This window comes from Ambystoma mexicanum, chromosome 1p, assembly GCF_040938575.1.
Source record: "Ambystoma mexicanum isolate Mex_15411 chromosome 1p, UKY_AmexF1_1, whole genome shotgun sequence".
Lineage (NCBI taxonomy): Eukaryota > Metazoa > Chordata > Amphibia > Caudata > Ambystomatidae > Ambystoma > Ambystoma mexicanum.
This window is the reverse complement of record NC_090921.1, coordinates 759,415,846-759,433,462: the sequence shown is the minus strand read 5'-3', so window position 1 is coordinate 759,433,462 and position 17,617 is coordinate 759,415,846. Positions and strand designations below refer to the sequence as shown.

Genomic DNA, 17,617 nt, shown 5'->3' with positions numbered 1-17,617 from the left:
CAAAAATACGTTTATCGTCTGCGCTATTTTTTACTTGTTCCTTTACTTGAGCAACGAAAAACATCATTATACAGCTGGTCATTAGAGCGATGAATTTACTCCTCTTGATGCCATTGTTCTATCTTTGTTAGTTTTGTATTAACTACAGCCATTAAGGAGATTTGTTCACCTAAGCTCTCATTTAGGTATTCGTAAAGATTTATCAAGGGAGCAACAGTTATTGTCAAAGCTGAAATGATGTTTGGTCGCAGCTGATTTATCACTTGCTCTACCAATTCAAAGCAATCCGATTGCGGATCCCTCCACCCTGTTAAGGAATCATAATTCTTTCGGTTATTCTGTCTCCGTACTTTGGGGAATTCTCTTTCAGCAAGCGAGGGGTCTGTATCAGTACTGCTCTCATCGCTTGTGTCTGAAGCATCTGATTTTCTATTCGAACTGTGCTGACTCCTGCTTTTTCTCATTGCATTTGCTCCTGCAAATGCCTTTTTTTGTTTTTGATGTCGACAACTGTTTTGATTTTCTCTATTCTGTGAGCAGGCTACTGCAATTGTACTAGAAGTAGACCCAATCCTTCTGCGTTTATATGGACAATAAGGGTCATCGTGCTTTTTTTGTTCTCTCATTGACTTTTCCATGGAACTTCTGCTTCCTGCATTTCTCAACTCTTTGGACATCAAGTGAGCACTGTCAAATTTTTCAAACACTAGAAGGTTCTTCAGTTGAGTCGCAGGGACTACAAACTTTGCATTAATGTTTTTTAGATCCATGATCAATTTATCAGCCAGAAACAGTGAATTTCTCCTTTCTGTAGGCGATATTTCAGGTTGCCATCTACAAAGATCTGATCATCGGCTATCACAAAGACCTCACTTTCAGATTCCAAGTTGGAGTTTGGGTGGTTGGCCGTTTGAGTTTGAGGGTCCGAACAACCTTCTGTTCTTAATTTTTCCTCTGAACATGCAGCTGATCCTGAAAACAGCAGTGTGGACAGTTCAGTTGTTGCATAATTTATTGTTATGTTGTTGCAGCACTCGCCATGCAAGCACTCGCAGTGATGGGGGAGATGTTCTGAGGCTAGATGGCATCACAACTTGTTTCCGTCCCTCACAAAACTGGGCACTCAACAATGCAGCATTTCTGCAGTATTCCGTCCTCATCTGAAATGCCATTATTTGATCAGTGTTCATCTTTCCATGGTTAAATGCCCCACCACAATGGCAGGACTGCCCTGAACCTCTTTCCCTGAGGTCTCGATTAGCTTCGGGAGTGGGTTCGATCTTATCATCCCTTCCGCCTGCGACTTTCAGGTGCTCCTCACGACCATAAGCACGGTAATCACAAGAACATTCAGTCATAACTGCCAACCCGTCGCTGGAGCCCACTGACAGCTAACCTTCAACCGCACTCCCCTTCAACTGAGCTGAGCGAGCATCCGAGGAAACTGGCATCACGGCCTCCCTCAGCCCAAAGCCCACGCACCCGCTCCCGCCCACGCCTGCATCCGGGGGGGTTAAAACGCCCAAGCATGACAAGCCTGGGTCACCTACGCAATCCTGCGCTCACGGAGCCGGGGTGGCTTGAGGAGCGGGGGGGTCCTCTTCTCACAAGCTTTCACAGTCAGCATTTTTCTATAGGTGTTCTGTAACCCAAATAAGCCACATATAGTGGCGTTCTTACCGTCTTTCCCATCTCTCGTCTCCTCGTTACGGCACCCTGCTGGAACAGACTGTAATCGCCTCGACCTCAATTGGGTCAGCGGCGAGGCGGGACTTACCGCTCGCAAAGCGGGAGCCGGTTCCATTACCACGGCTCACACCGCTCACGACGAACACAAGGAACACTCCCACATCACTCTGCGTCGCTCCGCGAGTGAGAGGGGTTTTTGTCAATAGTCCGCCTCCTCAGCTGGTAATAATGGTAGAAAGACTGAAAATCCTGAGCAATCCACAGCAATTTGTGAGCTAAACGTAGACAGCCCCACACAAGGAACACTCCCTCGTCACTCTGCGTCGCTCTGCGAGTGAGAGGGGTTTTTGTCAATAGTCTGCCTCCTCAGCTGGTAACAATGGTAGAAAGACTGGAAAATCCTCCGCAATCCACAGCAATTCGTGAGCTTAACATAGACAGCCCCACACAAGGAACACTCCCTCGTCACTCCGCGCATTCTCACCCTTTACATTCTGCACTTATACTGCCAAGCTGCAAACAGTGGCTGGCAGTTTCTGAAATTGGTCAATCCTTGAGGGAAAAACCTACAGGCATCACATCCTCCCATGATCTGAAATCACCAGGTTCTGCCCTTCTCTTGTCCTCCAAATAAGGCTCAAGATAACACACTGATGAACGCAGAATGCCAGCTGGAAATAATCTCCAAAAGGGGGTGGGGAGTTTATTATTATAAGATACTCCCTTGATTGCTGTGGAATCTGGCAAAGGTTTGTGGAATCCACTGTTATGGAGTTGGTTTCACCTCCTTCCGGCCACCATCCTCTTACATACTAATTGCCAACCAATTACAAGAGAAAAGTGCGTGCAATGATCATCCATAATAGACCTGCAAGGCACAATGACCATCTACTATATGAGCCACTATGGAACAGGAACATCTGAAAGGTCAGCATACACCATAAGGCATATGAAATTCAAGTCCTAGTGCATACTACCGAGCCTTTTACACAGCCACAAAAACATACATAACTATTTCCAATTAGGAGCTGCAATCCTACACCACTATGCTTTTCCTGACACCCCCTTCTGAGGCCCACACCTATCATTGGCCCCTTAGTGTCATTGTCATAACCTGGGCCCAATGCCCTATATGCAATCCTGCCCCCAAAATCCACAAATGTCCTGCTGGTCCACACACCAAGGCATGAGATAGGACAATGGTGCAATTGTGTTCGCCATAGTGTCTGGAGGGTATGGCTACGGGCACACTGTCCCAAGGGAATGTCAGCAGGCCACATGGCATGCCCCATCAGCAGCATACCTGTAGAGCATAGCTGTAAACCACAAACTGTTGTTACTGTTTGCAGGAGTACATGATCAATGTATATCACAACAAAACCCAAATAATTCACAAACAAACTTTCGTTATGAGATGTCATGATTCTCTGCCAAGACCCCATGCTAAATTACGGTTACAGAAACCTAACATTCTATGATAGGTTTCAGTTCAAAGGTCATTATGAATCCAATCTAAAATATATGAACTACTGAAAGTCCTAGTTGTGCATGATCAAGAATGTCACCCTGCCATGTGCTTCTCATTATCTCATACAAGACATCACAGAAGATATCATCATGCAGGGAATACTTTTCTGCAGCCCAGAGCATGCTGCAGTGGTATCATTTATGATATCATTTGCTGGATCATAAATAGTGTATCGCCGCGAGAGTTACAATTTGGCATAAAAATGATTTGAAGAGAAGCTAGTGCTCATTTGTGATTACAGGTAAATAAACTGGCCAGAAGGGTTGACTGGCCCCAAACCTTGGGAAATAATAGCAGTGCCTTGAGCAAAAACCACAAATAAATATGTCTTCTTTGTAAGGTCCCTTAGTGGTGCTAAGTGGTTTCGCAAAATAATATGAATAATCTCCCTTGCACATTGAAACAGTATCTTTTTAGGGTATTGATATGTGCACATCTCAGATTCCGGAATGTTTCTGCTTGTAAATGGTATAACATTTTGATTCTTGGAAACTTCCTACAGGATCAACCTCAATGAAAAGAAAACTAGAATTGAATTAAAAAAAACATTGCAAGCCATTTTATGCTGTATGTATGTATCTATGCATACATGTATTTGCTGGGTATCCCATAATGCAAACATAGCTGTGAAGCAACGGGATGCTGCTCAACAAGGGAAAATAGGGTACAATACTATGGATACAATTTGAAGGATAGACTATTAAGGATACCAGTGGAAGGATACAGAGAGTGTAAGATCTAGGGGCAACGGGGGATACATGTTAGGGAGGGGAATGCAGACGCAGTCTTCATTAATGTTCTGGTGAATCTGCAGCTGAACTCCCTTTGAAGCTATAGTCCTGTGAGCTTTGCACAATCTGACCTTCGCTGTTGAGTCCTTGGGTCTGCATCTGTGTGATATGATCACTACAATTACCGGATTTATTGCATCTCACCACTACATGTTGATCCAGCATGCAAAGATCTTGAAGGCACATTTATTCTGCCTTCTGGAACCCATTAGCAAATGCAGACAGAGGAGTTTCAAGTGACAAGAAATTGAGACTACAGTTAGTAAACTGGTAAGCAATGATTGATGGTTATCGAATGACAAACAATTTCTCCAATCCTAAGGAGAGAAAACACTAAAAATAACAATTGTTGCATCATCTATGGCATACTTGCGCTATTAGTCTAGGCAATTTGGGCTGGTGCAGCTAAAGCACCACACAGGAACCAAAACAAATACAAAGAAATCATTCAAATATGATTATTATGTGTGGACTGGTATGTGCTCTACTCATTCATGATTTATTCACAATGGAGCCACACGTTTGAATGTTCTGCCCCCTCCCTTTTCATCTGAAGAATGCGAAGGCTCTGTGAAAGAGGTAATGCGACCAAATGGTCTAGTACACATCCTCAAACTCCCACCACTGCCTCCAAAACAGGTGCATATGTCATGCCACATGTTACCATCACACCTCATGTTTTTCGTTGCTTCTGGCAAAGTCGATTGGAATATGGATTGCTCTGTGAAAACCTTGTATGATTTATGGTTGAGTCTTTTGGAACCATGCTTCATGACCAGTGACATTCCTGAAAGGTCTCCTTGGTAGTTAAAGGCTTCCTCATATCACAGTTTACTCAGTTAAGAGCATTTGCTGTGTGCAGATTTAGCTCCTTGCCTTAGCCAAATTAGGTATGAAAACGAGAGAGTGTGGGTTCTATAATAGCCAATGAAAGTCTTAATCATGACTCCATCTAACCTACAATCCACCAGGACCATGCAGATGTCTGCTCAGGGGAAACTCAAGAAAGTATATCCATCAGAGTGTATGTCATTACAGTTCTACAAAAGCAGGGTGCTGAAATTGCAGCATTACTTCGGCCGATGTGTAGGTCATGCATCCTCCATCCCACCCCACTCTCTCCACTGTGTACCTGATTAGGTCTGAAACTCCAGCATCAAGCTCTTCACTCACAACACATGGACTGACTTGTCTAGGGCTGGGTGAGTCGTGATGTATGTTCAAGCAACATGAATGAGATCATGAGTATAACATGCAGTGAGGGGTCAGAAATGTGTTTTCAAAATGTGTCATTTTATTAAATAAATAAAAAGTTGGATAAAGTTGGATAAACACTTCCCTAACCTAACGAGGAATTCCCTGCCTAACGGAAACACTCTAACAAAATAATATCACAATTGAACGTGTAACATAACCATAGTCCTGGCTTATGATTTGGGCGAATTCCCCTTCGCCAAATTCGACCACTGTTCTTGCTTCACAGTTCAAAAGAAAATAAGAGAGTCCTGGTTGGTAACAAAGTTCTAACACAGTTCTTTGTAATTCCACTGAACAATGGAAAGCTCCAACACTTCAAGGATATACCAAAATAGAATATGCTTTCTCTTTTTTGCATAAGAGTGATCTTCTCCACAAGATCATGAAAATTGTCTTTGTCAGGATGATTTGCCACAACTGAATGCTTTGAAGAAATGTAGCTCCTGTACAACAGGATTATACAATTCTTCCTTCAGCACCATAAATGATGATTATCAGGACCAGAGTTCAGCTGGTCAATCAACTGGTCAATCAGTTTATCAACTTCTACCTTATCTACTCCCATGCCAGGCCTACTAATTTAAATGTTTGCCATCAGAAAAAGCTCTTCACGAATAGAATGTGCTTCAGGGGTAACCTTCAACGTGAACAACTTTGCAACAACTTCACAATGTTCTTTGTTTTAGCATCATCAAACCTTTAGGGAGTTTGATCACTGCTAAATTTAGCAGGGTGACAGAATAGGACATGCTCTGTCTATTTTGAGGACCTAGATATAGGTACCCAACAACTGTACGAGTTTATAGGTGTTAGACATTCGATTGTTCCATCTAATTGAATGCTAACAGTTATAAGTGTCATTCTTTAGTGTAAAGTTAACCCTGGTTGATGTTCTTGCTAGAATAAAAAATCCTTGATTTGGGAATATTGTATAATGTATATGGTATTGCACAAGTCACTTTAATTATAATGATATGTTTAATGTGAATTAATTTGTATGTCTTTTTTTAAATAAACGAAGAATTTAATAATTCAATGAGTTATTATTTGGATGGGGCTTATGATATAATGTATTTACCCCTTTTTTGTATCATTAATATTATATGGTAGATCTGTTATTTCCTATGCAATTTACATTACCTGTGGATGTTTGCGTCCAGAAGGTTGTAATTGGTGTTTTCTGGTCCTTGGTGAGGCGGTTGGATACAGTTAAGAGGCGTTCGGATCTCTTTTGAATATTCACGGTTACTATAAGGGCGCGATCCCAACCTCTATTTCTAAAAAAAACCTAGGTCCTCTTTAATTTTATTTTTAAATGTTTTTATTGGCATTTGTAAATGTACATACATAAGAAAAGGATATCTGTTAAGTAACTCCTCTGGGTCATATCGTCTGATGCATACGTTGGGTGCCAATTAGTCTTATAAAAATGCAACAACAAATAAACAAACCAACAAAACAACAACGTTGACTGTCCCACCGTGTATTAAGGCCTTGTATTCCTCGTTTCTAGGTTAGGGGCATGGGTCCGGAGCTAGTTCTCTGTATTTGTCCACTCAGGACGGGGACAAAGTTGGGTAGTTAGGTTTGATGGGCTGTTCTTTGCTGGCTGTTGTCTTCTGGGGTTCGGGGGGGGACAGGCTCAGGGAGGTTTATAGGTCGTTGAAAAGATCATGTTTCTCAGGAGGGCCCTCCAAGCCTCTAGCGTGTTGCTCACGTCATCGCCTCCCCGTCTGTTCCCCTCCTCCCAGGCTCTGGTCTCAGCCGTGGTCCACCTCTCCATCTCTTTGATCCAGGGCTCATACCTGGGGCCTGCTGGGGATTTCCAGGCCATGGCAATTGTCCTCTTGATTAGCACGCAGGCCATATCCATAATCTTTGCTAGGTGCTTGATTTTAGTTAATCTTGGGTAAGTGCCCAGTAGGCACTCCTTGGGTGTCCATTCGTATGTGTCTAGGCCAGCGTTCCTGCAGGTTTGTTCGGCGGCCTGCCATAGTTTCTGAGATTTGGGGCAGGTCCAGAACATGTGGATCATGTCTGCCAGGTCTGAGGAGCACCAGGGACATTTTGGGTCGGCTGTGTTGTTGAACGTGGATATCCTGTGCGGGGTCATAAATGTTCTGTAGAGTATGTTCAGTTGGATCAGTCTAAACCTGGCATTCCTAGATACCTCCTTTGGGTATATCAGGGCTCTTGACCACTCAGTCTCCGTGATTTCGGTTCCCAGGTCTGTCTCCCATTTTTCTTTCAGCCTTGTGCTCTTTGGGTTGGATCTGTTGTTTATTTGGGTGTACAACCTGGATGTCGGTCTCCATCCGTCGCTGAGTTCATATATTTCCCTCAGGAGGGGATGTGTCTCTGGCTCCTCGGGCCATTCGGCCCAGTTCTCTTTGGCTGCATGTTTCACTCTTACCTAGGTCCTCTTTAAGTTGTTTTGGTCAAACCTTTATCAACCTTTCAGTGAAACAATATCAATCTTTGTGCTCTTTAAGACTCATCTGCAAATTATGCCCCTTTCCCTTTGAATAACCTTTTTCAGAAGAGCAGCCTCTTTGCCACTTTTGTTTCCCCACTGCACCATTAACCAAATATTGCCAAGGATAAAGGTTTGTTCTGCTCCTTACTTGGCTTTGGCAATGTGTGCTTATATTAGCTTTTGTTATATAGTTCATCAAACATGAATAACAAACTTCACAACCCCTGGGTCTTCTATTGCTCCCCTTTTGCCTTTGGCAATATCTGTTGGACTTATATTGCTTAGGTTTCAGATTCTCTTGGCTTGGATAATGGTTGTATGCATTAACTTTTAACAATGTGGTTCCATGTCTTAAAATCGCGGCACAAATGGCAGTGTATACAAAATATTGTGGCAAAAAAGCTGTTGTTTTGCTACCACAATCATGTAAAGCAAGGTTGTCCAACATACGGCCCGCGGGCCACAATGCGGCCCTCCAAGCCATTTCATGTGGCCCGCGAGGCTGTACAGAAAACATTGAACAAATAAATAAATAAACCGGGCTGTGGTCGAACCAACATTGCAGAAATAAATAAATTAATCAGGTCCATGGACCCGGCAAACATTGAACAAATAAATAAATAAACCGGGCCGTGGCGGAGGATTGTTACTGCCTCTGCCACGGCCCGGTTTATTTATTTATTTGTTCAATGTTTGTCGGGTCCGTGGACCCAATTAATTTATTTATTTCTGCAATGTTCGGTCCGACCAACATCGTTTTGGTTTGGGTATACTTCTACATCTGTGTGCACGGATGTAGAAGTACACCTAACCCAAAACGATTTTTCGAAATGGAGGCACAGATTCAAAGCAAGTCTGTCCCTCAATTTCTAAAAATCGTTTTGGGTTGAGTGTATTTGTACATCTGTGCACCCGTCTTGCATTGCATCTGCGGGGAGAGTTGGCAGAGAGAGGGCAAATGAGACTGTTTTCATGTTTCTGAGTGTGTACGTGGTGAAGGTGAATGCTATGCTATGGGTGGGGAACGGAGGCGTTGAGGGAGGTAACTCCCCTGAATTCTAAAGAAGGTAACAGTGTGGGAGAGGGTGGGAGTGTGGGGTGAGGTGGGATCACCTTCTTGGGGGGTTTAGCAGGATGGGTGGGCAATAGAATGTGATGATTCGGCCTTTTGACCACACAAATCGGCTGAAATAAATCAGTCTTTTTTGTATTTGTTCTTCAAAATTCAGAATTATCACATAGAACCCATTATGGACCTTGCCATACTGTTGACCTTGTTCAGTGTAATAGCATTCAATGGGACAGTACTTGCAGGGCCTAATGGTGCGGAGCTAATGGGTTTCTATATTTTTAATAGAAATTGGATTATGCTTCTTTCATTACCACAGAAGTAATGAATGTGTATTACAGAGATAAGCTGGCATATGTATTGGGCACACTGCACATGCTCAGGCAGCATCAATCATGCTTTGTAGAGGACAATGCTGGCCTAAATTGGGGACAGCCAGCATAGACATGTTGCCACACAGGCATATTTTGGGCACAACCAGCATGCCAATGAGTTACATCAGTGACAATGCTGTCTTACACTGGGGACACATTGATCATTAAAATATGGTGTGTTCTACAATGTTCTTGTATGGTGTTGGGGACATGGAATGTACATGTTCCCCTTTAGAACTGATTATAAACTTATGGCTTTTTGGTCACTTTTCCTGCTGTACAATGCACAATTTCAGCCCCATATTTGGAAAAAACATCTTGGGGGGGACACCCCCCAAACCCACCCTAAATCATTATAGCTCCATCGCTACGGTCGGTCGCAACCACTGTTTCAGAGAAATATCAACACATACACACTGGAAGAAATCACAAGAAACTAACCTTTGATCACTGCCCCCCACACCAAAAGCTATCTTTGAGACTGCATGGCTATGCCTGAGATGCTATTGTGTCAAAGGTCACACACCATCGCTTTTGAATATACTGCTTTGGGTGAGGGTGTTCACTTTTGGCTCGCCGGCCCACCGGGTGACAAAAAGTTAATGCTTCGGCCCCACATTCAAAAAGGTTGGACAAGCCTGATGTAAAGGGTGCGGGGGACACCCCCTCAACCCCATGGACCCATTATACCATTTAAAGGGAGCGGGGGGCACCCCCGCAACCCCCAGTCCCCCTAAATGGTATAATGGGGTACACCTTTACCGGGTCAAACCACAGCATTTTTGCCGCTATTTTTTTTCCGGCGAAATTTTTGCCACCATTTTATTACCCGATACCAACAATGTTGCCCCCCTGGTTGTTGGACTTTCCATAAACTCACATGCTTAATTGTACAGTCACTTGGGTTTTTAAAATACCAAGTTTGCTGCTTTTTGATAGTTCGGTATTCAAAAGTTCAGTTAACACTTCTTTCACTCACACACAAGTGAAACTGCCTGCCTGGACCACGCGAGCAGTCTCGTAGCGTCCCGGAGTCACTTTCAAACTGTGAACTTACACGCTTCCGATCCTCTCCGCGGTTGCAGGTCTTCCACTGCTATGGTTCTATGCGACTCGGCGAACCGTCTCTCTTGTTTCTCCTTCGCCCTCGCCACTCATTGCCTGAGCATTCCTGACTCCTGAGAGGTCCTGGTGCACACCCGCCACTGGAGATCTCTCAAGAGGGAAAACTCCCTCGCTGCCTTTGCCTTCTGCTGCGCAGCCTCTGCAGAATGAGCCTTCAAAGGACCAGCGTTCCCTCTGCACGCTTCCCGCTGCACAACCTTTGCACCTGGGACATCTGGAGACATAGACCTCTCCAGACCAGCCACAGTCTTTGGCTTCCCAATGGTCTCAGCGTCTTCCTTCTCCAGTCCCAACTTCAGCTGCATATACAGTCTGCACTGCTCCTTCTGCTCTCACTGCTCTCTGCCTTCTCTTCTCTTTATTGCCTACACCTGAGAGGGCTTTTTAAGCCTCCAGTCTCCTTCAGGTGAGGGTCATTTACATCAATGACTTCACAAATCCTGCATTGTTCCTCTTCAGTCCTCTTCCTCATCCCAGTTTTTAGGGAATTATGGAACTTGAAGTAGTCTGTCTGCTCTCCCCTGGCTTCACCCCTTAATTGCACTTTGTAAAACTGTATTTGCTGTGTCTTAACTGTAATTGTATTATATGCACTTACTCTGCCTGTGCAAACTATTATCGTCTCAGAATTTTAAGGGCTCGGATTCGACTGTTGTCTTCCGCCATCTTCCCACCTTCCTTGAGCGCTTTCAAACACTTCCCTTGTGTATAGGCACTTTATAAATAAACATTACCATTAACAAAGGGTTGTGGAATATTTTTCCCACAATGAGGTGTTCAACTTGTTCAACTTGTGGAACATACACATTTTCATGACAACAAGCCATTATCTACTTATGCATTTGTGATAATACTAGGTCTCATCCAACGGATTCCTCTCACTTCCCTGGGCCTTTTCTCCTTCCCAGGTGGTCCCCCGCAGAACACTTCCCCCAAGGTCCGGAACAGGAAGTGTCTGCCTTTCCCTGGGCACCTGGGTTGAGGCTTTAGGCAGATTTTAGTGAGGGATCACAAGGATTCATCACAATTAATCCTTGGAGTCCCATCAGTCCCATCAGTGCAGGGGTTGCCACACTATCTGGTTCAGACAGCTTGGCATAGGCCTGAAAATATCTCGGATATGATATGACATGATATAATATGATAGTTTATTTATATAGCGCCTATACAGAATATGTTTCAAAGCACTTCAAGGCAAGGGAGGGAACAAGGGAAAATACAATGACATTCTTACAGGCCATGAACAGTACGGATGTGAAATGAACTATCATACTCGGCCTGACGACATTTCAGATAGTGCAAGAGGTAAGACATAGATTAGGAAGAGAGGGGAAAAGTTGGAAGGAAATGGAAACAGACAGGCGACTACCATACTAGGCCTGATGACATTTCTGGTAGTGCCAGAGAAAATAAAAGGTGAGGGAGAGGGGTGCAGAAAGGGAGGGGAAGATCAAAACAAGCAACTATCGTACTAGGCCTGACGGCATTTCAAATACTGCTGCATGGGGGGGGACAAGTAAGGGGAGGGTGAAGGTTGCTATCATACTAGGTACAGGAACAATTCTGATAGAGTAAGTGCATAGAAGAAATTAAGGGGAGGAGGGGAGGAGATAGGAAAAGGGAGAAGGGGAGAGGAGGAGAGAACAGAGAGTAAGCCGCCAAAAAGAGTGGAGAAGCAAGAGGGGAGAGCAAATACAATTGCAGAAGTCAGGATACAAGATGAAGATGGGAACAGCATGTTTCAGGGCCACCATGAGTACAAGATGCAAAGGAAGTCCAGCATGAGAGTTGGGAAAGGGTGACCCATCTAAGTAGAGGGAACCATAAGGTGGCCTCCTGAAATTATGCAGCAGGCTCGCCTCATTTTGCATTGCCCCACTAAGTGTGATAGACTGTCAAGAAACATCAAGGAGGTTTGCTGTGCATGAAGAGACCCACACAGGGTCTTTAGTGTTTATATATTTTATGGAAAGGTTCAACTATTTCCGCAATGTATTTTTCTGAAAGAATTGTTAACATGCCTCAGTAGATTTGCATGAAGGTGCAACATAATGCACACTTAAAGAGATATTTCACAGTTCAAGTTGACAAATAGCTATAACCTATCAGAAGTTTAACAAAATAGTCACATCAAAAGGGAATAGAAACAGCCTATGCAAACATATATTTTGCCCAAGTTTTGTGTTGTATATGCAGTTGCAGAGTTTCAAAGGTGTTAGCAGTCAGCAGTGGTGGCAGGGATAAAACTACAGGGGAGCGTTGCATGCTCAAGTATCTAGTTAAAGGTTGATGCAGAGAGTAATCTATGTGTGTATGATGTGCAGTCTTATGCACTTCTGCATTTCCATTGTTCTTGTAACACATAGAAATTGTTTTCTTTTACAGAGAGATCTTAAGATGGCATTTGGGTTGATGCCTTGCTTCCCCTCTGGTCGTCCATGTTGGCATCCTCTTCTCTTCCTTGCACTTGAAGCCATTCTCACATCTATAAGCGGGAGTTGTCCATCGGTGTGTGAATGTTCCTCCCAAGACAGTACAGTACTATGCAGTCACAGGCATCTCACTTCAGTACCAGGCCAAATCCCACCGGAATCCCAGCTTCTGGACCTGAGCAAAAACAGGATCAAAGCCTTGAATCAGGGCATGTTTTCCCACCTTAAAGCATTAAAGGAGCTGGACTTAAGTGAGAATGTAATTTCTAAGATCGAACCAGGGACATTCAGGCACCTCCAGAACCTAATGACTCTTAGGCTGAAAAATAACAAGCTTAAACTTGTCCCAGCAGGTGTGTTCAGTGGGCTTCCTAACCTGACCTTCCTTGACATTAGTGACAATGATATTGTCATCCTTCTCGACCATTCTTTTAAGGACCTTTTCAACCTGCGGAACCTTGAGGCTGGGGACAATCAATTGGTATTTGTGTCACATCGGGCATTTGGCAGTCTTCATAACTTGCAGCAGCTGACCTTGGAAAAGTGCAACTTGACAAGTGTCCCTGCCCACGCTCTCTCCCACCTTCATCACCTGGTGGAGTTTAGATTCAGAAGACTAAATATCAGCATTATCCATAATTATTCCTTCAAACGCCTGAACCACCTGAAGGTCCTAGAAATAGACCAGTGGCCTTTTCTGGACACTTTAGAGCCCAATAGTCTTTTTGGTGTGAATCTGACTGCCTTGACCCTCACTCGGTGCAACCTCAGTAGTGTCCCCTATGAAGCTTTGCAGCACTTGATCTACCTCACACATCTAGACCTGTCCTACAACCCCATCTCTGTGATCCAAAGCAGAAGACTCAGTGTCTTGCTACGGCTCCAGGAGCTCCATCTCTCCGGTGGTAGACTTGTATCCATTGCAAGTGGGGCCTTACAGGGCCTGGTCTACTTCCGCCTCCTGAACGTCTCCAAGAACCTCTTGATGACTCTGGAAGAAGAGGTTTTTCATACATTGGAGACACTTGAGATCTTGCGCTTGGATGGGAATCCTCTATCTTGTGACTGCCGCATACTGTGGTTGATCTATAGGAGGGATATGATCAACTTTGATGGGCAACAGCCTGCTTGTGCAACACCAGCACCCCTGGAAGGGATGGCATTTGAGGACTTTCCTGAAGAGATTCCTGCTGACTACTTTACATGCCAGAAACCGGTAATCTATGACAAGCTTCTTAAGCAACTGATTGCTGATGAAGGGGAAAAGATATTTTTCACCTGCAAGGGTGAAGGAAATCCCCCACCGACCATATCCTGGCTCTCACCTCAGAATGACCTGCTTGATGTAAACACCAATGGCCGGATTAGGGTTCTAGCGGATGGAACACTGGAAATCTACTATGCCCGGCCCAAAGACAGTGGGAGGTATCTTTGCATTGCACACAATGCAGCAGGGAACGATACACTTCTGGCAGAGCTCGAGGTCATCAGCAAGTTCTCAGACACATTCACCAGTACCCCATTCTTGACTGTTGTCTCCCAGCCCAGTAGAAGAGCTCCAGATGCAGCTCTGAAGCCATTCACCTTGAACATGTGGGTAATGGCTGTCGTCCTGGCAATGGGCTTCCTTCCGTTCCTCTCAGCTGTCATCATCTGCTTTATCTTCATCTTTTGTCTGAGCCTGAGCAGAGGCAACATCAAACACAATGCACAAATTGAATATGTACGACGAAAGCCATATCCGCCAATCGAAGAACTTGAAAATGAAGACAACAAATTTACCATGAAGCTAATGTAAGGGTCGTACACTTGCACTGTCATTTTCTGTTGCTTTACTTTTGAAAATACCAAATTGGGAGGGACATTTACAAAGCAGACACTTTTACTTAAAGGTGATTTCTCATTCCCTCTTTGATGTATGGCTTTCAAACCTGATTTTGAGGATATTAACAGTAAAACCAAAGAACCGAACCACAGATCCAGTCACCACAATCTGCTGTGACACAGTTGAAGGTATATTTCCAAAAAGGATCAGAAAAGCAAAGATTGAATATACATAAATACAATGCATATCTGCGAATCAGTTAGTGTGCCTATGCTACAATGGCAACTACACTGGGAAACATCAGAAAACTCATTTTGTAATGTATTTGTGTAATTAAGTTTATTATTTCATAACTTACCTCGTATGCAAATTGTCAGTATTTTTAATGTAGCATGCAAAAAATAAGCCCTGATTAAATGTTTATTACATTGACAGTGATAGTTACACGTGTTGCGTGGTATAAACATCAGCATATATTCTTTTTATTAAGTGAAAAATAAACGTTATTATCTTGTGTTCTTTGGCTGCACGTCAGTTTCATAAAGTTGACAACAAGACCATGTCTAGCCTGCAACCAAGGTTAGGTGTGGCTGAGGACATGCTCTTTTGGTTAGGACTTGCAATTCCAGTGTTTGTTTCAATAAAACAAAAACAAGAAATGAGAGAAATAGCTTCACTGTAAAACAGGAGACTCGTCTGTTGGGGAAAGTAAAAAGTTATACCACATTTTGTATAGTTTCTTATGCAAGTTTCATTCTGATTTTAAGCCCGGCAATAAAATGTCCTACTGGCTGTACCTGACGTCATCATGCACCATTGTTGCGCTCAGTCGCCCTCTAGCACATTCTCTTACTTCCTCCCTCCCTTCCCCTCTGCTTTTATCATGCTCTCTCTGCACTCTGTCCCAGTCTCTCCACCTCTCAATTTCTTTCTTTCTCTCACTGTATATCTGTTTCTCTCTATGCCGCTGTTGTTGTTTTCTATGTGGGTAAGAGAACCGTTGTCTGGTGCATGTTTGGTTTGAGCTTCCCCAGTTCCTGCTAATAGCTGTGTGATTGGAAGATGAAAAACAGATATCTCGGGGGAGCTGTGGTTTATTTTGCAAGAGCAGCCACTAAAAAACAAAGGAAATCATATAATCGCACTAACATTGTAAACTGGCTCTTTCTAATTTTCTGCAATGTTAATTTCTAATGATCACTTCCAGTTGGTCAAAATAGGAATGCTACACGTACCTCACTGAGCAAAGCACATTATCAAAACCTAGAAATAACTTATACATTATTTTCTGATGGAAGGTTATAATTCCAAAATGTAGAGTTTGGCACACTCCTACTGGACTCCTTCGGAATACCCTTAAGAGAAAGGGGAAAAATAACAGAAGTGAGGGCTCCAGCCTAGTTAGCAGACCTTATGCTTAGCGTTTGACAGTTCCTGCTTGATTTAAATGAACACCTCTACAACAAATCCTCTCCTTTGTTTTCACGTCAGGCGTTTGGGTACTTGTAAAATTGCATTAAGTAGATGTTTAGATAGGTGTCTCTTTCCGGCGGAATTATCTTGACCAGGATAATGGACTCAGGTCTGACACAAGGGAAGCTTTTCTTTTGAGGATGTATGTCCTTTCAGAGCAAGAGCTGTCCATAAATCAAGAGAACCTTGTCTGGATGCTCCTAATGAAAGGGACTCCAATAAAAAGTGGTCGACATATTGAATCAACTTTGACTCACGTTTGAGCATCAGCAAATCAAGATCTTGCTTTAAAATCTAGGAAAAGAGAGTCAGACTTTCCACATGGTTAAGGAGTAAATTTGTACCATACGTTTTTATAAGTAGACAAATAAGTATTGACTGGCCCGATGTACATTTATAGAAGAGCATCAGAAATCTAGCCCGTGAAATGCGTTGCAGTTGCGGGAAAACACAGGATAAAATAGTTGCAGGATTGGGAATAACGGAAAAAGCAGGCAAACCACTGCATTGACAGCATGGAAGACCTTTACAGATTGATATGTTCCTTTTCCAAGCTTCTCTACAGGTAAAATAGGAGGGTTGCAAGGATCACGGGTAGGCAAAATAATTACTTGCTGGAGTAAGGATTTGATAACAGGTTTTATTCCCTCTTCTGCTTCGTTTGACAAGGGATATTGTGGAATGCATTGAAGGGGTTTGGCCCTTCAGAGTAATCCATAAAGGTTTCACATTCAACATTCGTCCAGCTTCGTTTGTATTGGGTGACCATAATTGCGGTGGAAATTCCCTGTTGCAATGAGGGAGTGCCATCCCGAAAATCCTCTCTCAAATTTGGAGACTCTTGTAACACAGGCAAAAATTAGAATTCTCTATGCAGAGGAGCATCAACATGAATAACATTTGGGAAAAATAAATAGTGCAACCAATTTTACATAACAGATCCAGTCTTAGTAAATTCACTAGCATAAAAGGTCTCACTAGAAAAGCATGATTTTCAGAAACAGGATCACAAGTAACAGTGATAGGAGGTGTGACCTGGTGAGGTGCAGGTCAACCCTCAATACCCATCTCATTTACCACTTTGTCTGAACAGGGAACATGTGGAAATTCAAAGCTCTCAGGACTGAGCATAACACTCCAGTATGAAATAAACAAGAAACATTTATTTTACCAACAGCACAATTTACATAAGGAGCCGAAGGATCAAGCAGATTCCGTTGTGTGACAATATTGCTGCCCCCTGGCTATCCTATTGTGTATTAAATGAAAAAGGTGATAGAGGTGATGGAAATGACTGTGAAAAAGGAGAAGCTCTGCCGGCTGCAACGTCTGCTGGGCAGACTGCTTGAGGTGTTCAAAATGCTAGTTCCCCAATTTCTTGCAATAATTACATTGAATATCTGTCTATGCTGTGCTCCTCCTTGTCCTACGTTAACACGGATTCCTATTCCACTACCCTTCCCTCTACCCCCAGAGTTGGATCAGGCCTGGTGTCTGCCTTTATTTGCAAAGGCAGAAGCTGCTGGATTTGTAATTCCAGCAGTCTCGCCTCGGCAGTCTCTTTCTGTCTCTTTGTCA

At 43.4% G+C, this 17,617-nt stretch overlaps 1 protein-coding gene across 1 annotated transcript in view; it reads left to right on the top strand.

Moving 5' to 3' along the window:
- LINGO4 (leucine rich repeat and Ig domain containing 4) overlaps positions 1-15,082 on the top strand; it is a 608,425-nt gene extending 593,343 nt beyond the window's left edge. The window contains exon 6 of the mRNA XM_069650807.1: positions 12,695-15,082. Coding sequence (XP_069506908.1) covers positions 12,707-14,539 — 1,833 coding nt within the window. The 5' untranslated portion in view covers positions 12,695-12,706 and the 3' untranslated portion in view covers positions 14,540-15,082. The remainder of the gene's footprint in view (positions 1-12,694) is intronic.
- Positions 15,083-17,617: the final 2,535 nt, after the last annotated feature.